Source organism: Gobio gobio (assembly GCF_949357685.1).
Source record: "Gobio gobio genome assembly, chromosome: 11".
Classification (NCBI taxonomy): domain Eukaryota; kingdom Metazoa; phylum Chordata; class Actinopteri; order Cypriniformes; family Gobionidae; genus Gobio; species Gobio gobio.
The window spans coordinates 29098781-29119893 of NC_137104.1; the positions used below are offsets into that span (position 1 = coordinate 29098781).

At 37.8% G+C, this 21113-nt stretch overlaps 1 protein-coding gene across 1 annotated transcript; it reads right to left on the reverse strand.

Moving 5' to 3' along the window:
• Positions 1-57: 57 nt before the first annotated feature.
• Positions 58-18450, reverse strand: sf3a3 (splicing factor 3a, subunit 3). The gene is made up of 17 exons (XM_079829685.1): positions 17029-18450; positions 16404-16451; positions 16221-16273; positions 16024-16129; positions 15849-15921; positions 13100-13191; positions 12926-13008; positions 9170-9308; positions 6374-6442; positions 6169-6236; positions 5893-6000; positions 5669-5738; positions 4318-4482; positions 2272-2382; positions 2068-2158; positions 957-1012; positions 58-818 (listed from the first exon to the last, which is right to left on the reverse strand). The coding sequence occupies exons 1-17, from the start codon at positions 17122-17124 to the stop codon at positions 741-743; spliced, it is 1506 nt and encodes a 501-aa protein (XP_079685811.1). The 5' UTR covers positions 17125-18450; the 3' UTR covers positions 58-740.
• Positions 18451-21113: the final 2663 nt, after the last annotated feature.

Sequence of the window (21113 nt, forward strand, 5' to 3'; positions counted from 1 at the left end):
TCCCATGCATCAAACATTATTGGCAAAAACATTAGAAAATATCCTCAGAGACAGAATGGGTTTGTACTTTTATAGAATCTTTTAAGCAGGGGTCTGACAAGATACCATTGCCCTAAGAAGATCGATTGATACAGCTGTGCTATCATTACATACAGGACCATTGATGGGGTGAAATGATCTTTGGAACATTATGTAAATCTGCATTTTTATGAGGTATTTTGTAAATCTCAAAGATGATCCAAAGATTGAGATGCACCTTAGCTAAATTTCAATTGTCATATCAAGGATCTAAATACTTGTCAATGTGATATTTCATTTTTTCTTTGTGATATTTCATTTTTTTTTTTTTTTCATTAATTATGTGGTATGGGGTGTAGATTGATGCAACATAAAATGTAGGAAAAAAATTAAGGGGTATGAATTCTTTAATATATTGACAGATGCCTACTGAATAAAAAGGGAGTAAAGCCACCTTACTATTGGAGTCTTAAAGTCATGCCTTTTTTTTTACATAACATACTAAAATGTATTGATTAAATGAAAAAGTATGTCTCATGTTTGAGACACCAAATGAGAAAATAGGGAATAAATCAATATTAATAAAAATGTACAAATGTATTTTTAAAAAAACCTGGAAAAGACAATAAGACTAAACTCGCCATTACTTAGAGAAACATTTGTGTGTTTCAATATTTACATAGTATTTCATATGTTCAGAGATCTTGTGTTGCAAGAGGGCTCTACAGCAGCCCCTGTCGTTTCAGATCCTCATAAGTCTTCTTGTTAACCACATTTCCACTGGAGTCTTCATATTCCTCCTGCAAGGCAAAAAGAAAATATTTTTTTCTGCTTGTGAGCTTAGCAATATTGAGTCTCAGTATTCATTCATGCAAAAGTACATTTGAAAACAGATAAATGTGGCTCCATTGACCATAATGTGTTTCAGAACAACTCACCTCTGTATCTGGCTGCCACCGCTCCAATGCTTTCTGTGACTTCAGCTTTGACCAGACTATTTTGGAGAAAAATACAAGGACAGATAAAGCCATTTTCCAAAACAAGGCCATTTTGTGTTGTTTATTAACATGCAAAAATAATGATTTAACAAAATACTGACACCAATATTATTATAGGCATTTTTCTCAACATTCAAGTATTTTGTCTAAATATTTTTCTCCCATTAAAATGTGTACTTAATGAAAGAGATCATCCCTCAAACTATTTTTTTGTTGCGTTTTAACAAACCACTAGGACCAGTTTCTCAATACTTAGGTCACTTGTGAGCACAGTAGCAGTCTTTGTGGGCTAAACTATGGGCCATTTATAACTGCCTTTGCACAAATGGTATTCAACAACTACTACTTTCAAATTGCATCAATTTTATTTATTTAAGCAAGATCGATATTAGGCCATGGTACTCGCGGCAAAAAAAGAAAATGAGATTTAAACAACAAGACTGTGTTAAACTTCAAAACCTAACATAATACAAAAGACCGCAATTTGCTACAATTCTACAGCAATACTATATTAAAATATATTCCAAATCTAAAAAAATGAAATGCTATCAAAACAATTAGATGTAGCTGAACACCTAGACAGGTGTTAGTCTTTCATCTATTTAAAAGGGGAAACTTTTGTACTGTAATGTAAACTTTGACCAATTAACACACTGCAGTGAATTCTAAAAAGTAGACAGCTGTTATACTTAATCATTGTATAATGCTACCTATTGTTAAGTGTTTTTTAGGTTGATGTTTTATGAGTGACTGTGTTTGTTGGGTTAAACCTTTGGGTTTTGGTAGTTTAGTGCATTTTCAGTGTGAAATTTACTGATGTTCCAAGTTGAAAGTTGATTATGAAAACGGTGTGAAGAGTTTTGAAAAAACAACCTAATTATTGAGAAATGTGTCCAAGCGATTGCTCAAAAAAATTATAAACTGTCAACCATGTTAGCAGTTACACCTCAATACAGCTGGAGATGGAAAGATGGTTTATCGTTATTTATTAACCCTACTACAGAGTGTACAATCCGTTAAGAATAGATCTTTTAAGAATTAGTATACTCACGAGATACTGCATCCTCAATCTGGGTGACGTTGGCAAAGTGGGCTGTATTAGGAATGCCCAAACAGCGCATGCCATGAGCGTGACGCCACTCCTGAAATAGAGAAAACAGATTAATCTTCTTCGCTGCCATTCACAAACTCTGAGAATGAGATTCTACTCTATAAAATACATCCACTGATATAGAGCAATTTCTTGAAAACTTACTGCAAAGTGTCTCTGGAAAGCTTTGGGTCCTCTGTACGTGTAATTCCCACAGATCTCACAGTTGTAATTGATGTTGAGACCGTGCAGCTTGTACAGCCAGTATGGAATTGGCTAAAGAGAGCAGACAAAAGGCAAGGTTAATGGCACAGGGCAAGTCCTTTATCACTAGGGCTGGGTGATGTATTAAATATTTGTGATGGCTATATGTTAAGTGCTCAGAGGATGTGGTGCGTGGTTGTCGTTTTTACTTTCACTTTCTCTGCTATCACCTCTCAGGGCAGTGCTAATGGTTGTTAATGCTGTGTGTCATCATTATGGCGCGACATCTGAATGGTCGTCCCTCTGATAAAAGGCCGACATTAACCGAAAATGGGAGAGAGAGGAAAAGGGAACCGAATTTTTGATCCTGTCATGCTTCACTCTTGCGGTGGATTTTTGTTGTTGTTTTTTTAGACTAGTTGGCTTGCTCCTTGTGCTTAGATTTTATTTTGATTTGAGCTAATTAGTTGTTTTTGTTTTCTTCCCAGTGGGAAGTGTTCTTCTGTTACTTTGAACAAACATCAAGTAACATCTGTTACTTGGTTTTGGTTTATTACTTTCTTTGATTTAGCCCCGCTCAGATTCTTACTTCCTTTGATAGGCATTTCTGTTTTTTTTTCCTCTCCCTCTTAATTGAGTGTAACTATGATTTATTATGAATAAATGTACCTTTTTTCCCCTATTGAAACTCCTTTTGTGCGTTTTTGTACCAGCTCATTGAGAACGTCTACCAGGTATAGGGGTGTAACGGTACACGTATTCGTACCGAACCTTTTCGGCACAGGGCTTTCGGTTCGGTGCACGTGTATACCGAACGGTTCCTAATGCAACCTTTAACAGTTAACAGTCGGCTTGTTTTAAGCCCAGAACACACTTCAATCCGAGTTCCCACGCAAACATTAAGTATTCAGTCCATTTTACCACGAAATTCAATAAATGATAAATGCTGTTTTAACGCTCTTTAATGTGACGTGACTGATCACTGTATAGGTGCGTCAGTTCAAGCGGCCGCGGAGCGCGCAAGCATCTGTAAACATCTCTTCCTAAAGATTAAACATGAATTAATATTTCTTAAGGTATGCTGAGGATACATTACAACTTACTGAAATGTATCATATGTCGTGTAATCCCTCAATCTGTGTTTCAACCGCGGAAAGACAATAAAACAGCTTGTAAACAATGTCACATAGCATCACATTTACCTCGGAAGTCATTCATAGTCCACAGCTGTTAGTTCACCAGAGAAACAAACTCTTTCACTAAATATATACACTATATTAGCCTATACATTCATTATATTCTACATAACCTGTTAGTGATATCTTGTTTATTTAATGTATGTTTAAATAAATCTGTCATGAAAATGACAGCCACTGTGTATAAATGATTATATTTAAACAATGAGTTGGAGAAATATATTATATATATATATATATATATATATATATATATATATATATATATATATATATATATATATATATATATATATATATATATATATATATATAGATTGAGTGTTGATTATTATATCTAAAAATAAATAACTGAATTTAGGCTAATAGTTTGGGCTCTGTTGTTAACCTTTAATATTATAATGTGTAAGTAAGGGCTCCCTATATAGTTTACAGCATTATCTTTAAGAAACTTTTAGTTATAATTGAATTCATTTAAGGACGGACACAATTGTTTCAGTAAACCACTTGATTAAAATGAAATAAAGCAATTATGTACACCCCTAACCAGGGCTAAAAGATCCGTGAAATTATTTATCCAATTAATGTTATGTTCCTTCATAGCCTCAGCCCACATTAGGGTCATAACACTATAGAAAATGGCTCAAAACACACGCACAAAAAAAGTATGAAATATTTACTACGGCCCAGCCTTAATGATTAGTACAGTCTAATTATCTTTTGAAGGGACTGGAATCAATTACATCATCTAAATATCTAATTTGATATTTCCTTTAGCCAAACTTTACCACTACAACAATACCAAGCGTACCTTTCCATCCCAGCCAAGTGGCAGGTTTTTGGGGTTGTATATGATCTCATTATCTTCATCTTCACTCTCACTCTCACTGGGCTGCTCTTCATCCTCCTCGTCACGCTCCTCTCCTGTGCGCGCCTGCTTCCTCTGAACATTCTCATGGGTCAGCTGCCTTTGCTCCTACAACACACAACAAAATACATAAGCTTTGAGTGTCACTGCAAGGAATTTACAGCAACGTCCATAACAGATCAGTTACCAGAGCAGAACACCAACATACATGAAGTTAATTTACCAAAGAAACAAAGTAAATTAGATTAGATTAATTAAATGTGCTTGAATCACCTGTCATTAATGTTTAACATTTCTCCATGGCTCATTATTTGACTGCACTAAATTTAAATTTGGATTAAAATGCCTAACAACTTTTTTTCTTTTTTTAGAAATGCCTCGTTCCAAATTAAGCACACATATACATACATCCACATTTAAACGCCTAAAATTAACACTTGTTAAGTGCCAAATGAGAGTGAAAATCAGTGTTGCCGAGAATATGAAATGGTGTCAATCGCCACTTGGCCAGTAACATTTTTATGAATTCAAACAATGTAAAAATTTTGAAAACATGAACGTTGCTCAGGAAAGTTGGCAGGGCAGTGCTGCATCATTACAAAAGTTTACATTTTTGCCAATCTAAATATTTAATCTCAAGAAGACACGAAAGGGAAATGAATTTATTACTCGTACACTGTGTGGGAAGTTTTCTGTGCGCAAATATCTGAAGCCAGTGCCCAGAAATTCACGTCTCAGATATATTATAATATGCATTATAAGCACACTAGTATTCTATTTTTAAACAATCCATTTGTTTGTTTTGCATATTAAAAATACACGTGAAATGAGAGGAGACCAACTACTAAAAACTTCTAGGGCTGGGGGGCTAGGACTTCTCTCTAATCGATGCTGAGCTTAGTTTTTAACAGAAGATGGCAATCTAGGCTAGTTTTTAACCACATGCTCAAATGCTCAAAAAGAAGAACAGTTGTGCGTTCGACTGAGTCTGAGAATGTACTTGCACCTCAGAATGCCTGAGATTAATGTAAGCAACCCACTGCAAACACTCTTGTAATTCACTTCAACCTTTTTGAACGATTATTTTATAGAAGGTTCAAGTGGTGTGTGTGTGTAAGGAATTGGAAGCACGCAGTGCCATCTACTGTTAAAAACAAAGCTCAGAATCGATTTAAGAGAGAATCGCGATGCATTCAGTAAATCTTGATCCATAACCAATTCTTGATTCGCAATGCATACTTTTATTGTCCCAGCCCTAAAAACTACTCAAAAGAAAGCAGGCAGATATCTTTACCCCCAAGATCTCCACATATTCATAAATCTGAGCTTCAAGAAAACCAATTTCCTTGTTGCGCTCCGAGTCTCTGCAAACAAAAAGACAAAAGATCAAAGTTACATTTAACAGGCAAATAATATATACAAAGTATGACTGCATCCAAGTGAAAACATGTCCCTTGTTTCTCTACCAATTTAAATGCAGATTGCATTATTTTATATAGTTTCCAGGGATGGGCTTACTTCTTTGGTCCCTTGGCTTTTGGATTTTTGGCAAACAATGAGGGGTCTAATGACTCCAGAGATTTGCCCTTAGTGCTGAACAGACGCTGTGCCCTCTCTTCTAGTGTACTACAAAGAAAACATTAAAAAACAAAAATACATATATAAATAACACTCTCTACCAGACATTATGTACAGTGTCAAGAATCAGGGCCTATCAGAATCTTTTATTTAAATCCAGTTAAACGTGAAACTAGAATTAAAGAGTGCTACGTGCGCAGGAGTGTTCCTACTCACCCTCCACATTTGAGGCCTAAAGCCATGAGAGCAGACTTCAATCTGTCCAGTCCCAGAGATGCCAGCTCCTACAGTAATAAAACAACAGCAATGATCTTGCAATAGAATTATGTGTGAGACAACATAAATTAAAACATTAGTAAAACAAAGAACAAAGTAAAAATAATGTCACGTTTTTGTAACAGACAAGAACAAAGAAACTGACCTCCCAGGAAGAGAAAGCAGACAGATCCAAATGGGCTCCCGCGTGAGTCAGAGCACTACTCGTCTCTTTCTGCAACACACATTTAAAGAAAATCATAGTTTATTCCCCATGCATTGATTTAATAGACAACATCTTTCCTTAAATTCACAATGCATAAACAATAGGGGTGTCACGATTTCGATATTAAATCGAAATCGACCAAAATTGAGTCACAATCTCAAACTTCGAATTAAAAAATAGAATCGATGCTGCCACGCCCCCATGTCACGTCCGGTTGCTTGCCAAGAGGAAAAAAACACGTGTTGAAGTGCTGCGAGTCAATCTCAGCTACAGCCACTCAAAAGATAGCATGGCAACTGTAGATGCAGGAGACCCATCGACAGAACTTGAACCCCATCCTATTTTTCACCGAAGTCGCCAGTGTGGAAGTATTTTGGATTTCCAGTGAGTTATGTTGACAATGTTCGCGTGCAAATGCAATTACGTGCGCGTTAGGAGTATTCATAGCCGCAGACATGCAACCTTATTCGGTGGTGGAAAACTCTGGTTTTAGTCATTTAATTAGCGTGCTAGAACCACGCTATGAAATCCCTAGTAGATCGCATCTCACAGCTACGGTGATTCCCTCCATGTACAATAATGTAAAGGAGAAAGTTATTGAAGGTCTGAGCAGCGCACATTTAGTTGCCTTGACTACAGTATTTTAGTAATATTTTAGAAGATCTCTTTCCATATTCCTCTTTAAGAACATTTACACATTTACATTTATGCATTTGGCAGGCGCTTTTATCCAAAGCGACAGTGCCCGTATTACAGGGACAATCCCCCAGGAGCAACGTGGAGTAAAGTGCCTTGCTCAAGGACACACTGGTGGCGACTGCTGGGATCAAACCAGCAACCTTCTGCATATCAGTTCAGTGGTTTAACCCACTAGACCACCATCTCCAGTTCAGAAGGACTTGACACTGCAAAATTGTTACAGTTGCCTTGTCTTGTTCTATTATTAAAAAAAAATTGTTTTTGAAAACTCAAAGAGCAGCTCTAAACAACATATCCGTCTTTAGGAATAACATGAAATAATTAAAAAATACAGTCCTCATTCTCAGGGGATAAAAAGTAGTTATCAGTGTAGTATATGTTCAACTGTTCGGAAATAGTTTGTTAAGACACTTAATTGTTCAGAGAAGACTATGGACATGACTGTTTTATTGTTTTTGTTTGTTTTGTTGTGACCTTGAATTAGGGCTGGGCGATTTTTTCCCCTGAAAAAAATCTGCGATTTTTTAATAAAAAACTCGATTTACGATTCGATTCGCCCCCGATTAAAACAAAATAATTGCAAAATGTACATATATTTTAAATATATATATTTATTATATTTAATTAAAGTGCATCAACATAAAATTGCAAAGGCAAACCCTTTATCTAACTGAAAAGTCACGGTGCAGTGTGCAACAAAGATTGTTAAACATCCAAATTATTTATACTGTATTTGGATTGAGCTAATAAACAACAAAAAATCCTGAGGTAACTCTTAGTTGAATTGAACATGTAAACAGTAACACCATTCGCCATAAAAAATTTAATTGCATTTTAAACATTCTTTGCAAGGAAAATGAGCCTATCAACAACAGCAGGCTTGAGGCAAGCTCGGTTGTTGAAGAGTTGTTTGCTTTGCAAACGGGGGGCTAGCGCTAACGCCACTAGAGTGGTTTTCTTTTCGTAGAGGCAACACTTCTCCCACTCAGCCGCATGTCTTCGCTTTAAATGTTGAAACAGATTTGTCGGACTGCTGCCAGCAACAACAACAGCCTTAAGACATAGTTTACATCGAGGTGTTGTCTGTTCCTCATCAGATACCGTAAATCCAAACCAACTCCACACGACTGAAATGGAAGGAGCTGCTCTCTTTCTCCGGCTGTTTCTGCCATGTTGTTTGTGTATGCATGCGCTGCCGGGCTGCGCCGCCCGTTGAGCGTGCTACGGAAACCCTGAAGGAAGATTTGGCGAATGCAAAATGTATGTACTGCAGAGGGGGAGAAAAAAAATCGATTTTTTGAAAATATGAATCGATTTGACCTACCAACTCGATTTTTAAATCAAATCAATTTTTTTTCCCAGCCCTACCTTGAATGTCATCTTCTGTGAAGAAGACTGCACTTACAAAAGAGAAACTAGATGGCAGGTTATTTTCCTAAAGTTTTCAATTGACTGAAGATATGTTATTGTTACATAATGTTGTTAATAAATGTTTTAAATTTGGCAATGTAGTGTGGTACATTGCGAACAAAGGTCAGATATTATATTGCATAAAAGTCTAGTCTAAAAATGGCATAGCAACCTGTGCTTTAAAAAAAATAAATGTACAAATCGAGAATCGAATCGAACCGTGACCTTAGAATCGAAAATGTAATCGAACCAAGGATTTGGAGAATCGTGACACCCCTAATAAACAAGTAACCTACCCTAGGGTTAGGGTGGTATTAGATGGTATGAAGATATGGAATATGCTACATGATAGTAGCAATACAGCTGTGGAATAACCATAGCTTTATACACGACCACAACACCACCAGAAGCAGAAAAATAAAGTCTATTCAGAAAGTATTATTGTAGATGATAGGCATCTCACTATCCTGCAATACTTCTTTGCCAACTTCAAATGGAACTTCAAATCTACCAATTATTTCAGCAGTGATGAATATTAACTTGTTTGAAAAATATGCAGAGACTGCTGAAACGCATGTAATAAGACCTGTACAGCTCATTAATGTTGTCGCTTAAACACAAACCCACCGGCCAGCCTGGGAACATTCCACTCTCCCACTTCTTCTCAAACTCTATTAAGATTTTTCCATAGAGGTCATTCTGATCCAGGAGAGGCTTGACACGATCCGTGTATTCCTGCAGGTATTCCAACAACATCTCCAGATACCTGCAAGAGCAGAGACACAGATACATTTTTAATACAGTAGTAACCAAAAGTGATATTTGTTTTTAATTAATTTATTGGTTCTCTCTTGGCTTTGTATGCATAAAAATGAAAATTCACTCTCTGACAGTAGGTGGCGCTTATGGAAAGCAAATATATTCATCGAACCCCAAAAAGCCTTAAAAGCTCTAAATTTGCACTAAATCTCATGATATGCATACGTCAAATTTCACAGAATAGCGTTTGCACTTTGCAGGTATGAATATGACTATAAAAATAATAATAATAATAACAACCCCATATGTTGATACACATTTATTGTAGAACTATATATAAAAAAAACAATAAATAGAATTTAATAAATACCTTTTTAGAATAATCACTTGATTCCTATAAAATTAAATGCACTAATATTTCATCAGTGATCAGTCAATCGTGGACGTCTATTCTGATTGGTAAAACTATGAGCTACAAACCAACAATGTTTATGATAATGAAATTAAAATAATATGGCTACAAATAATTTTAAATATTAAGCAGCATAATAACTAACAGCTAAATTATTATTGAAGTTGGCCGGGCCATTAAATTTTTTTTTTTCTTAAATATGGATGGATAGAGATCTGAGAGTGCACAGGAAAGTTTGAGTGCCGTGCGCACACAATGTCTGAGGGAGAGCAGCACACTAAATTTGAGAGTGTGTCTAGTTTTTTGCAAGAGCGAATTCAGTGAAGGAAATCTGCCTGCGAGCTGAGAGATTCTTATGAATTACAACCCCAAATCAGAAAAAGTTGGGACAGTATGGAAAACGCAAATAAAAAAAAAAAGAAGTGATTACTAAATTTACTTTGACTTGTATTTCATTGCAGACAATATGTACACAAAATATTTCATGTTTTGTCTGGTCAACTTCATGTCATTTGTAAATATGCATCCTTTCCTGTCATTCAGACCTGCAACACATTTCAAAAAAAGTTGGGACAGGAGCAATTTAGGGCTAGTAATGAGGTAAAATCGTTAAATAATGATGTGATTTGAAACAGGTGATGTCAACAGGTGATTGTAATTATGATTTGGTACAAAAGCAGCATCCAAGAAAGGTCTAATCCTTTAGGAGTAAAGATGGGCCGAGGATCGCCAGTTTGCCAACAAATACGTGAGAAAATTATTGAAATGTTTAAAAACAATGTTCCTCAAAGAAAGATAGGAAGAGATTTGGATATTTCACATTCAACAGTGCATAACATAATGAAAAGATTCAAGGAATCTGGAGGAATTTCAGTGCGTAAAGGACAAGGGCGCAAGCCTAAGCTGAACAACCGTGATCACCGATCCCTCAGGCGGCACTGCATCAAGAATCATCATTCATCTAGAAGCGATATCACCACATGGGCTCAGGACTACTTTGGCAAACCTTTGTCAAGTACCACAATACGTAGTTACATCCACAAATGCCAGTTAAAACTGTACGGTGCCAAAAGGAAGCCCTATGTTAACAGTGTCCAGAAGCGCCGTCGACTTCTCTGGGCTCGCAGGCATCTGGGATGGACCATCACACAGTGGAAACGTGTACTGTGGTCAGATTAATCAGTATTTCAGGTATTTTTTGGGAGGAATGGACGCTGTGCGCTCCGGACCAAAGAAGAAAAGGATCATCCAGACTGTTACCAGCAACAAGTCCAAAAGCCAGGGTCTGTCATGGTATGGGGTTGTGTCAGTGCCCTTGGCAAAGGTAACTTGCACTTCTGTGAAGGCACCATTAATGCTGAAAAGTACATAGAGATTTTGGAGCATAATATGCTGCCTTCAAGAAGACATCTTTTCCAGGGACGTCCATGCATATTTCAACAAGACAATGCCAAACCACATTCTGCACACATTACAAAGTCCTGGCTGCGGAGGAAGAGGGTACGGGTACTTGACTGGCCTGCCTGCAGTCCCGACCTGTCTCCAATAGAGAATGTGTGGCGCATTTTGAAGCGCAAAATGCAACAACGAAAACCCCGTACTGTTGCCCACCTTAAAGGTCCCGTTTTTCGTGTTTTTTTGAAGCTTTGATTGTGTTTACAGTGTGCAATATAACATGTGTTCATGTTTCGCGTGTAAAAAAACAGTATTTTTCACACAATTCACTTATCTGTATACCGCTGTTTTCACTGTCCTCAAAACGGCTTGAAAGATTTCCCTGTTCTATGAAGTCCCTCCTTCAGAAACACGTAACGAGTTCTGATTGTGCCAGCAGTTCCCGTGTTGTGATTCGACAGCAGCTTAGCGCACGCAGAGCGCACGTTACCGGAAAGGTCACGCCTCTCACCATAACGGGGATGCATGCGCTCAATGATCTCTAAGTACAGCGTCCCTGGGAAAGCCAAACAAGGGTGACTTGACTCCGGGATGAAAATAACAGCGTCTCGACGACATGGCGACAAACAAACTACACAAACGCAACCGAATGCAACACTTCCTCTTATCCACGCGGGAGCAACAAGACCACGCCCCCTTTTTCACGTACTCTTGTGGGCGGAGGTTAGTCGACATACTGCTCTACTGACGTAATTAAAGCAGGATGTACAGGTATGTAGTCCCAACAGGCCGTTCGCTGTAGGCTTTGAAAGGGAACTTCTGTTAAATAAAATATCTCGCTTGGCATTGAACTTTGAGCTTTATAATTTTACAGGTATTATATATGCTCTAACAGCAACATTACACACTAACTAAAGTTTGAAAACTGGGATCACGAAGAACAGGACCTTTAAGACTTGTTTGCAGGAAGAATGGGACAAAATTACACCTGAAACACTTCATCACTTGGTGTCTTCAGTCCCTAAACGTCTTTTAACTGTTGTGAAAAGGAATGGCAACATTACAAAGTGGTAACTGCTTTACTGTCCTAACTTTTTTTTAAATGTGTTGCAGGTCTGAATGACAGGAAAGGATGCATATTTACAAATGACATGAAGTTGACCAGAAAAAACATGAAATATTTTTTGTTCATATTGTCTGCAATGAAATACAAGTCAAAGTAAATTTAGAAATCACTTCTTTCTTTTTTTTTTCGTTTTCCATACTGTCCCTACTTTTTCTGATTTGGGGGTTGACCATGGATGCTCTCTCGTGTTACAATAATGCACTCGACATTGGCATTAAAATAACGCCATAGAAATTGCCTCAAATTAACTCTAGAGAATAGAAGAACATATTGTCTGAAATCTGTCCGCCCACCAGCTCGTTGCCACCTATATTGCCTATGACAGGATCGACATAGTTGGCAGGTATATGCAAATTTATCACATTTGAAATTTCTACAATGACTAATCAATCACCCAGACCCTGATGCTTTGACACTATACCAGCAACATGTGAGAAGTGCCGACCCAAGAAAAAAAAAAAAGAGGTATGCTAAAGATTCAAATATAGAAGTGCCGACCCACTTTGAGCACTGTAGAGCAGCATTTAGAGTCTCTCTGAGACACAACCGTTATCATGAGCTGCACGTGTGTAAATAAACACAGTGCTGCGTCTAATCCTGAAACCTGGATCCCTTATCACAATTTTGCTTTTAATTTGATCAGTTGTTTAGTCCTGTTATATGGTATTTAAAATGTCCAGCTTTCACCTACTTCTTATATTCAGCATTCTTCCTATCTTTAGAGATGTCAAAGAGCTGATCGAATGTTGACAGATAAGTGACATACTCCAGTTTCTAAAAAAGATCAATAAGCAGAGGCATTAGAATCTTTTATTCAATTATTTGAAGGCAGGCAATAAAAATAAGCCAGTAAATCATACAGTACCTCAACTCCTTTAAGATTAATGTACTTTAAGTAGCAGTCATGGAGATCCAGGTAGCGTCCATAACCCTCTTCATCAGTGAACTCCACCAGATCTGTGATCAGCAAGGAAGACTTAAGACCCGTTTACACCAAGAACGATAACTAGAACTATATTAGTGTCCACACCTAAGGATGTCATTTTCGGTTTATTATAAGTGTGTACTGCAGTTGTCATCTTCTGCTTAAAATTCTCAAGCTCTTTAAATGTCGGGTGGATTCTGATTGGCTGTCAATATTTTTATTGTTTAGCAATTTTTTTAAAAAGTTCTGAAAGTGATCCAAACTCTCATTCCTCTGTTGTTATTGTTGTAACTGTGGTGTGGACTTTTCTTTTAGAACAATTGTTTGAACATGCCTTTAGTCAAATTAATAATTAAACTGACAAATTATTGCATTGAAGTAGGGATGTCCCGATACCACTTTTTCACTTCCGATACCGCAGCTTTGGCTATTTGCCGATTCCGATATTTTTATGAACCAATACTAATAATAAAATAAATGGAAGCACTTTGCTTAATTAGCCACCTAAAAACATCTCATTCAAATGGAGAACAAATACTTCTCCTGTATATAGTCCACAATAACAGTTGATTATAAAAGACTGCCACCCTTTAAGTACTTCAGTACTTAATGCTACCAACGGGTTTAAAGTTTAAACAATTTAAACAGCAGCATTCAGCATTGTAAACAAATAAATACAAAACCCTCACAGTGCAGCTATGTGCAAATCACAGCAGTAATAACAAAAAGGCACTGAAAGACATATGTATAACATTCCAAATAAATAACATACCATTGACAAACAGTTTAAACCTTACCTTATTAATAATCTTTCATAGCGCAAAAGTATTATAATACAGAGCGGGACTAAGCCGTATGCGCATCACGTGCGCAGGATGATGCGCTTGAAGCAAAAGTCACATCCAAGGGGGTAAACCCAGCCCCCGGAAACCGTACCTTCCATAGGCGCGGCCATTGCTAACCAAGCCATCACCTGTTGTTAGCATCCCATTGACTCTCATTCATTTTGGCCTCACTTTGACAGTGAATATCTTTACATCCGTGGCGTTTAAAGACTCCATTCGTCCATTGTTTATTTCTAAACAAACACGACAATGTATAAAAGGCTCCATTACCTTGTATCTTACACTATCGCCCCGTTGAAGCTGTTTTTGTAAAATATAGGCTAACGATTGCGTCATAACCACGCGACTGTGTCGCGCTGTTGAGCAAATTACCGTATAGACCCAAGGAAAAGCTCGTAGGCAATATTTTACTGTCTATGAGGCAATCGGGGGGACGTGGAGGCATAAACGCAGATAGAGATGTTGGAGATCCTGCTTCATTCATCAAAAGTTGCTCCTGCTCACCCTCTCTGTCTCTGCAAGATTCGGTGATTCAGATTTCACTTTGCACAACTAGTAGAAGACTTGCCACTGTCGGACAGGTTGCTCACGTCACATCAACGCCGTCAAGCTCAGTCCGAGGCTGCGCAGTACGCTCAGCCATCAGGAAGTGAGTGCTTCTATCTGACTTCAATTATCTCCGTTGAAGTCTATGGAGTCGCTCTGTCCATTTCTTTTACTGTCTATGGTCACATCCCACCGCTCCGTCCGCATTGAAAAGTTCAACACAACTGGAAGATATATCGATGCGTAGCGTATCTATCTATGCAATATTTTATCGAACAGTTTAACATTTTAGTTATCGTGCGTGAAGAACAATACAATCTCTAGTCCAGTGTTGTGATCTAACAGACACCAGTTAGAAAGTAATGTTAACACGTTTACAGCTATAAACTCCAGCAGGATAAAGTCAAGTTATGCGAAAACAGAGCGTTATCAACAGATCAAGCATAACAACAGGAACACTGAATCATCTTGGAGAGTGTGTCATCGTGTTGACTGTCGTAACTGAACGTGACACACAGTTTAAAGCTGAATGGAGAATGGCTGACAGACGCAGCGGAGGGAATTATTCACGTGAACTTGAATTTAATTACTTAAATATTAATCTGTACCTCACATTAAACTATGGAATGGCTTCAGAACACTATATAGTGCACGAAGCATTGATGACGCTTTATAAATGTTTTGTGTGCATTTTGTGGGGCACTGAATATTGATCGGTCCTGTCTGATCGATACCCGATCCGGCAAATAATGGCGGATCGGAGCCGATACCAATACTGAATATCGGATTATGAATGAAGTTTTAAATATGGATATTTTTCTTGCACAAACGCATCGATTCGCTTCAGAAGGCCTTTATTAACACCCCAGAGCTGCGTGGAGCACGTTATTTCATGGGCAGATGCACGTTTTATGGACTTAAAAAACAGAGCAACTATGAATCCAATTCTAATGCTTGGATTAGCCTGGATTTTGTAATATAACTCAGATTTTATTCGTCTGAAAGAAGAATGTCATATAAACCTAGGATGACTTGAGGGTGAGTAAATTATGGGCTAATTTTCATTTTTGGGTGAACTATCCCTTTAAGACCCGTGGAAACCCTGACTGACAGACTAGGACTACAACAATGTAAAATATGTGAAAACAAGGTGCTTTTTGAGCATGAAAACCTATGTTAGTAGACACCCCAAACAAAATCAAGACTTAAAAAGGCATAATAGGGCCTCTTTAATAAGGGTTTGTTCAAATACCTAATCACGGTTTCATAATGTTCCACTTGCATTACTCAAGACTTACTTTGTGCCTCCTCACTAGGGTTGTCTTTGGCTTTCATGAGCTCTTCAAACTCCACTGACATGGGCACACAGATCTGGAATTGACACAAACAAGCAGTGTGTATATTTTGCACTCTGAGACAAAAGCATGCAATTCAGGAAAGGGTGAAAGTGAAAGACAGATACTTCATGTCTACCTCATGAGGGTGTTTTCTGTGGAATTCCTTGATCTGTTTGAGTCGGTTGTAAAATTCCGCAAACTCATTTGGTCCTGATATTGCATTTAGCTCATCCTTCCTCATTCTGAAGAAGATACACAACACAGCCATATGATCAAACAAAATAAGGCAGATATATATATGTACAGATTCAAATGTCCTCGAGAATGTCTTACCCATCTTTGTCTTCATACAAGTCTCTGAGGTTTGCGCTCACTTCCATGTATCTCTGCATGTATTAAATAACACAAAAATACCAGCTTCATGACTTTAAAACATTTCTATAACTGAATTTGATAATTATTTGTAGGAAACTAAAGAATGTTATTGCACAAATGAACAGAACAGATGAATCTTACATCCAGCATTGCTCTCACTCGATGATCAGAATTAATCTGGTCTCTCAGCTGTTGAACAGAAAAAAGAACAAGTCATTTATCAAATAGATAAAAATACAGCAATTATTACACCAATCAGATATTACCAGAAATTATAACTTGCAATAATTATATAATGCTTGTAAACAAGGCAGAATTCACTAAAATAAACAACGGTGTAATAGGTTTGCACAAGAAACAAAGAGTTTCAAGGGATCGTATCAGGAAAACAATTAAACAAAAAGGAAAACAATATTTTCTTGCTTACAATGGGTGATAGTACAGTGATGGAATATTACCAATGGGATACTATATTTTATTTTATTTAGTTTCTCTAAATAAAAACATCTGCTAAATGTCTCAATACAAATGTAAACTTTAAGATACTTCAAAACGCCATGGTAGTATTTTAAAGTAACGTAAGACACAATGTAAGTTCAGTACCAAAAAAAAGTGCTTGGTGAGTTCACAACGAACAGACACATATTAGCCAACCATAACATACTAGGTTAGTTAAATATAGAAATCAAAACGACACAGTGGAAAAAACGGGCTACGTTTCATGTATTAGAATCATTTAAACTAATTCACGGATCTGTAAAATTACCGTGGTTTTTTTCGTCAACATCTCCTTCGTTTTTGCGTCCATAAGTCTTTCTTTCTCCTCATGGTATCGACGCTGTTGCTCTAAAATCGTTTCCATGTTTATTTATTAATTTCAATGTATCTGGTTTATTCAATTGTTGTTTAGGTTAGCCTGCATACGCGCGTGTAACGTACAGCAGGAAATCGATCCCGAGTTTATTTCACCCGACCGGAAACATGAACGAGAGAATAAAGGTTCCGACGTCACACCTCTGTTTCTTTCATTCAGATTTGAAGTGTTTTTGAATAAAATTTAATGACAAAAATATTGCAAAGGGGATACTCACATCACATATACATACACACACACACACACACACACACACACACACACACACACACCTCAGATAAATTAATAAATATATCCAGCAGTCGCAGCGTGAGAGCAGCTGGATCGTCTCACGCACAGCGCTGACGAACTTGTTCGGCGCTTTCGCCGCTCTATTGAAGTGATAACGAGCACCAGGCAGTCGCTTTATCCATTTACAAGCGCAACATCAAGTGTACAGTAAAGGCTCTGTGGCGAAACTAGCTGAACCAGACTGAAGAGCTCCGCTCCGACCATGTAAAGTGAAGTGTTGAGAGCCGCCTTTCCACTGCACACGACATTCGGACACGACTGTCGGAATCTGCCCCCTAGTGGCAGTCGCACGTAAATTTCACTTTGATCGTACACGGCAACATGGGAGAGAAGCTTATCCTCGCGGTCTCAGAAAACCCCATTCTATATGATACTTCTCTAGAATCATACAGAGACTTTAATAGGAAAAATGAGGCTTGGAAGAAAGTTAGTGAGGTTGTCGGGTTGACAGGTGTGTTTTGTTTGCCAAATTTGCTGAATGTATTCAAATCCTTGTCATGCCTTAATTAGCCTTAATTAGCATAGCCCGATGTAGCCTAGTATTTACATGTATTTATTATTCCACATTTTACAAATTTATTGTATTATTCACCATGGTGAAATGAATTGAATGCCAAACAATAAACAGGTAACGTTAGCCTATATATAGGACAAATGACCGCCAAAAATTTTAGTGAAAATAAAGACATTAAAAATAATATAATTCAATTACTAATGTAATATTAATCTATTATGCATTTTTTTGTAATGTTTTAAAACAAAATAAAATGTGATAAGCAAAAAGATTAATAATTCTCAACTTGCGCACACTGATTTGATTGGACAACTTTGGAATACATCACATCCGGTCGGCGTGTCGCATACGGTGTAGTCGTTCAAGTTCAAATATTTGAACGCATCCGCAGCTCAAATCGGATCCGAAAATTCCGCATTCGCAGATGGTCGGCACCCCACGCAACCCCTGTACGACTCTCCATTGGAAATGAATGACTTCCGGTACGACGGCTGTCGTTTGTCGTGTGCAGTGGAAAGGCGGCTTCAGGCTGCCTACACGACTGTAATAGTGGCCGTAGTCAGCTGAGGTCACCGAGGATCCGGACCTCTGTATTTGTCCGGCTCCGAGGTGTATCTATAATAAATGTTGTAAAATAATTTCAGGCATAAAAAAACGAATGTGTGTGTGTACATATTGTGAATTAATTTATTAAACTTTATAGCGTTCGTAGCCTTCAGTGAATTCACTTCAGTTAACCCTTTCTTCACTGACACAGACGAAAATGAATAGACCATCAGCCAGAGTTCAGCTTTAGGGGAAGAGACAGGGCAAGAGAAGGAGACTGAGAGAAAAATAAAGAGTGATGGAAATGAGAGAGTGATGAAATGAGGAGAGGTATGACAAGATGACAAACCACTAACATGGTTTGTTTTGAAAGCTATTTATAAAAAAAAAAATTGCCTTCATTAAAATGCATATAGTTAGATCAGAAAAATGAAAAAATTATTGGGGGACCAAGCCCCCAAAATAGCTAAAATTTGGGACCTCACTGGTTGTAAAACTCCTTAAAGGGTTAGTCCCCTAAAATGAAAATTCTGTCAATTACTTACCCTCATGTCGTTCGACACCCATAAGACCTCTGTTCATCTTCAGAACAGAAATGAAGATGTTTTAGTTGAAATCTGATTGCTCTGAAAGGCCTCCATTGGCACAATGCACGGTTCACTCTCAAGACCCTTAAAAGGTACTAAAGACGTCTTTGGTTCTGGTTATTGGATTACACCTTGGCTCTAATTTCTATGTTGGACTGTCTGCCCGTGTATGATTTCTACCCGCTGCTGACCTGATTTGCTCTGGCTATGCTGCTGTTCGTCTGGTTATGACCTTTTCACCTGTCTGACCCTGCTTCGAATTGCCCCTTCTTATGTTGGGCTGGTGCCAGATGGCTCACCTCCAGTTATTTCTAATAAAGTCTGAGTTCAGCATTTATCTGCTTTTGGGTCCTTCCTTCCAGTAATCTGACCGCTCAGTGTAGCTGAGCTGCAGCTCGTGGACATGGTCAGCTATCACATTGGCCGCCTGCAATAGTTTGCCGCTGGGCAGAACATATACCACAGACAGCAAAACACATCCACATTCTCTTGGCAGATAAAGGTCTTGAAAATCCTGCCAAAAATGTTCACATGGGATCACAAGATCCTGCATTTTACCTTTTATTATTTATGCACACATAAGTATTCAGCCCCTTACTTTTCCCTGAATCTTTATCCTCTGCTCATAGGTAAATCCAGGGACCTCAAAGAGAGTATCAGGCATTGAATATTGCAGCCAGCTTTCCGTGAAGCATAACAAGGATGCCTTGCGAAGTTCATTACAGTACCTTGTGTACGATCTTATCATTTCCACTTTGTTATTCAATGAACAGAGGCTACTGAAGACAATGGGCGGCAAGGGTGGCCGATTAAATCTCCATTGTAGGTGGTCCCGAATGCCACCTATCCTTTTTGGTTTCTTTTATTTTGTTCAAATCAGCTCATGTGGGATGCTATCCAACAACAATTTTTTGAAGTGGCTTGTTATCATCTCTTGAGACATTTTGGAATTTGGCTCCAGCAGAGTCTTTTCACTGTACAAACAGTGATTGTATATATACTTACACTTCCAGTGGGAGATTGCATCGTCAAACATGATCCATACAGGCCAATAGTGCACAGAATCAGAAGTACATATCTCCAGGCCCCAGGAAGCGTAAGCAGACATTTATCAACAAACATTAAACAATAAACCATATGAAAATAGCATACTAAGACATAGTGTGCTACTGTACATTCTCAAAACATCAATCCTTTATTGTTTGTTGACCCAAATGTCTTGTACTGTTTCTTATCCCAGAGCCAATCCTCAAATCCATTCAGATTATACAGAATATCTGTAAGCATTCATCATGGGTTTCAATGGATTACTTAAAAATAGACATCAATCCATCTACCTGTTCTGTGATCTGAACCCAGCCATTGTGCGTTACCCAAAAATGACTGTTCAGTCATTTATTCAGTTTAACTCAGTTCAAAACCTTTATAACTTCTTTCTTTCCTTGGAACAAAAAAATAGAGGATTTTAAAGAATATGCTGAAAGTTAATGAGGACCGAGTCTGTCATGTTTTCAATTGGACAATAAAAGTACAATGGAATAGTATGACTCGTACACTATATCATGAAAACTTTGAATGCAGAACAGTCATTATTCTTTGAAAAACATTCTGTCTGCCGTAGCTCTCATATCGTTTTCGTGCTCATGTAGGCTATATTCAAATATGGCATGCAAGTCAGGCCTGCTTTGAAGTCAGTGTTCCCTTTAAAGGGATAGTTCACCCAAAAATGAAAATTACCCCATGATTTACTCACCCTCAAGCCATCCTAGGTGTATATTACATTCTTATTTTAGACAAATACAAACAGAGTTATATTAAAAAATGTCCTGACCAATCCAAGCGTTATAATGGCAAAAAATGGCAGCCCAAAATTTGAAGCCCAAAAAAGGGTATCCATCCATAATAAATGTACTCCACACACCTCCGGGGGGTTAATAAAGGCCTTCTGAAGTGAATAGGTGGGTTTTTGTAAGAAAAAATATCCATATTTAACACATTATAAAGAAAAAATATCTAGCTTCCGGCGGACAGCCTTCCGT